General features: G+C 44.4%; 1 protein-coding gene across 1 annotated transcript in view; it reads right to left on the bottom strand.

The window, feature by feature from the left end:
• Positions 1-1,526, bottom strand: part of TBC1D2B (TBC1 domain family, member 2B) — an 81,330-nt gene that overhangs the window by 37,007 nt on the left and 42,797 nt on the right. The window contains exon 5 of the mRNA XM_011982687.1: positions 3-202. Coding sequence (XP_011838077.1) covers positions 3-202 — 200 coding nt within the window. The remainder of the gene's footprint in view (positions 1-2; positions 203-1,526) is intronic.

Genomic DNA, 1,526 nt, shown 5'->3' on the forward strand with positions numbered 1-1,526 from the left:
TCTTCCTGCTGGCTCTGGATCTGCAGTTGCATTTCGGAGCCCGGCTTCCTGATGCTGATGCTGCCACTGCCTGATGTGCCTTCACTTGAAGGGTCACCACTGCTGTGACGATTTTTGTACGACCCAATTATGTCTTTCAAAGGGCGCTTTCCTTTGTAGGGGTTACGTCCAAAATCAAAGGGGAATCCTGAGCCAGTTACTCCTACATAAAAATAAAACTTGTATTTTATTATTATTATTATTATTATTATTATTATTTTGAGACGGAGCCTCGTTCTGTTGCCCAGGCTAGAGTGCAGTGGCACAATGTTGGCTCACCGTAAGCTCCGCCTCCCGGGTTCACACCATTCTCCTGCCTCAGCCTGCACAGTAGCTGGGACTATAGGTGCCCGCCACCACGCCTGCATAATTTTTTGCATTTTCAGTAGAGATGGGGTTTCACTGTGTTAGCCAGGATGGTCTCGATCTCCTGACCTCGGATCTACCCGCCTTGGCCTCCCAAAGTGATGGAATTACAGGCGTGAGCCACCACGCCTGGCCAAAACTTGTATTTTAAACGCAAGCCACATCTTCCTTTTGGAAACTATAACAAAATAAAGCATCCTCACAAATCATCCTCCAGGGAGTCTGGCATTCACTACCTTGAGAACTACAGGAGATTGACGACTCTGCCCCACTGCATTCTAGATAGTAACCAACATGCTTCAACCAGAGATGATTGATTTCCCCCCATTGGATCCTTCCTTGGAAGACTCTATCACAGGATCATTTTTCATGGAAAACTAAGACATATTAAGCATCCTATTTTTGCTAATTTGTCCTTAGCAAAAAACCAAGAACACTCAAATGTATGTTGTTTTTTTTTAAACGTACAAACATCGTTATGCTTTGAATGTGTCCCCCAAAGTTTATGTGTTAGAAATTTAATCCTCAATGTAACAGTATTGGGAAGTGGGGCCTAATAACAGGTGATTAGGTCATGAGGACTCTGCCCCTGTGAATGGATTAATGTTGTTATCACCAGGGTAGGTTAGTTATCACTAGAGCAGATCTGTAATAAAAACAAGTTTGGTACCCTGGCTCTCCCTCACTCTTGCCCTCTCTTGCTCTCTTTCTCTCTTGCCTTCCGCCAAGGGACTACACAGAACAAAGGCCCTCCCCAGATGCCAGTGCCATGCTTTTGGACTTCTAGTCCCAGAACCATGAGTCAAATAAATTTCTGTTCGTTATAAATTACCTAGTCTATGGTATTCTGTTATAACAATATAAAACAAACTAAGACATGCATGTTTTAAAGCATGACTATATTCCCCTTCTTAAAAAATGGGTATTTGGGGTCGGGCATGGTGGCTCACGTCTGTAATCCCAGCATTTTCGGAGGCCAAGGTGGGCAGATCATCTGAGGTTGGGCATTGGAGACCAGCCTGACCAACATGGAGAAACCTTGTCTCTACTAAAAATACAAAATTAGCTGGGCGTGGTGGTGCATGCCTGTAATCCCAATTACTCAGGAGGCTGAGGCAGGA

This window comes from Mandrillus leucophaeus, unplaced genomic scaffold (genome assembly GCF_000951045.1).
Source record: "Mandrillus leucophaeus isolate KB7577 unplaced genomic scaffold, Mleu.le_1.0 Scaffold241, whole genome shotgun sequence".
Classification (NCBI taxonomy): Eukaryota; Metazoa; Chordata; class Mammalia; order Primates; family Cercopithecidae; genus Mandrillus; species Mandrillus leucophaeus.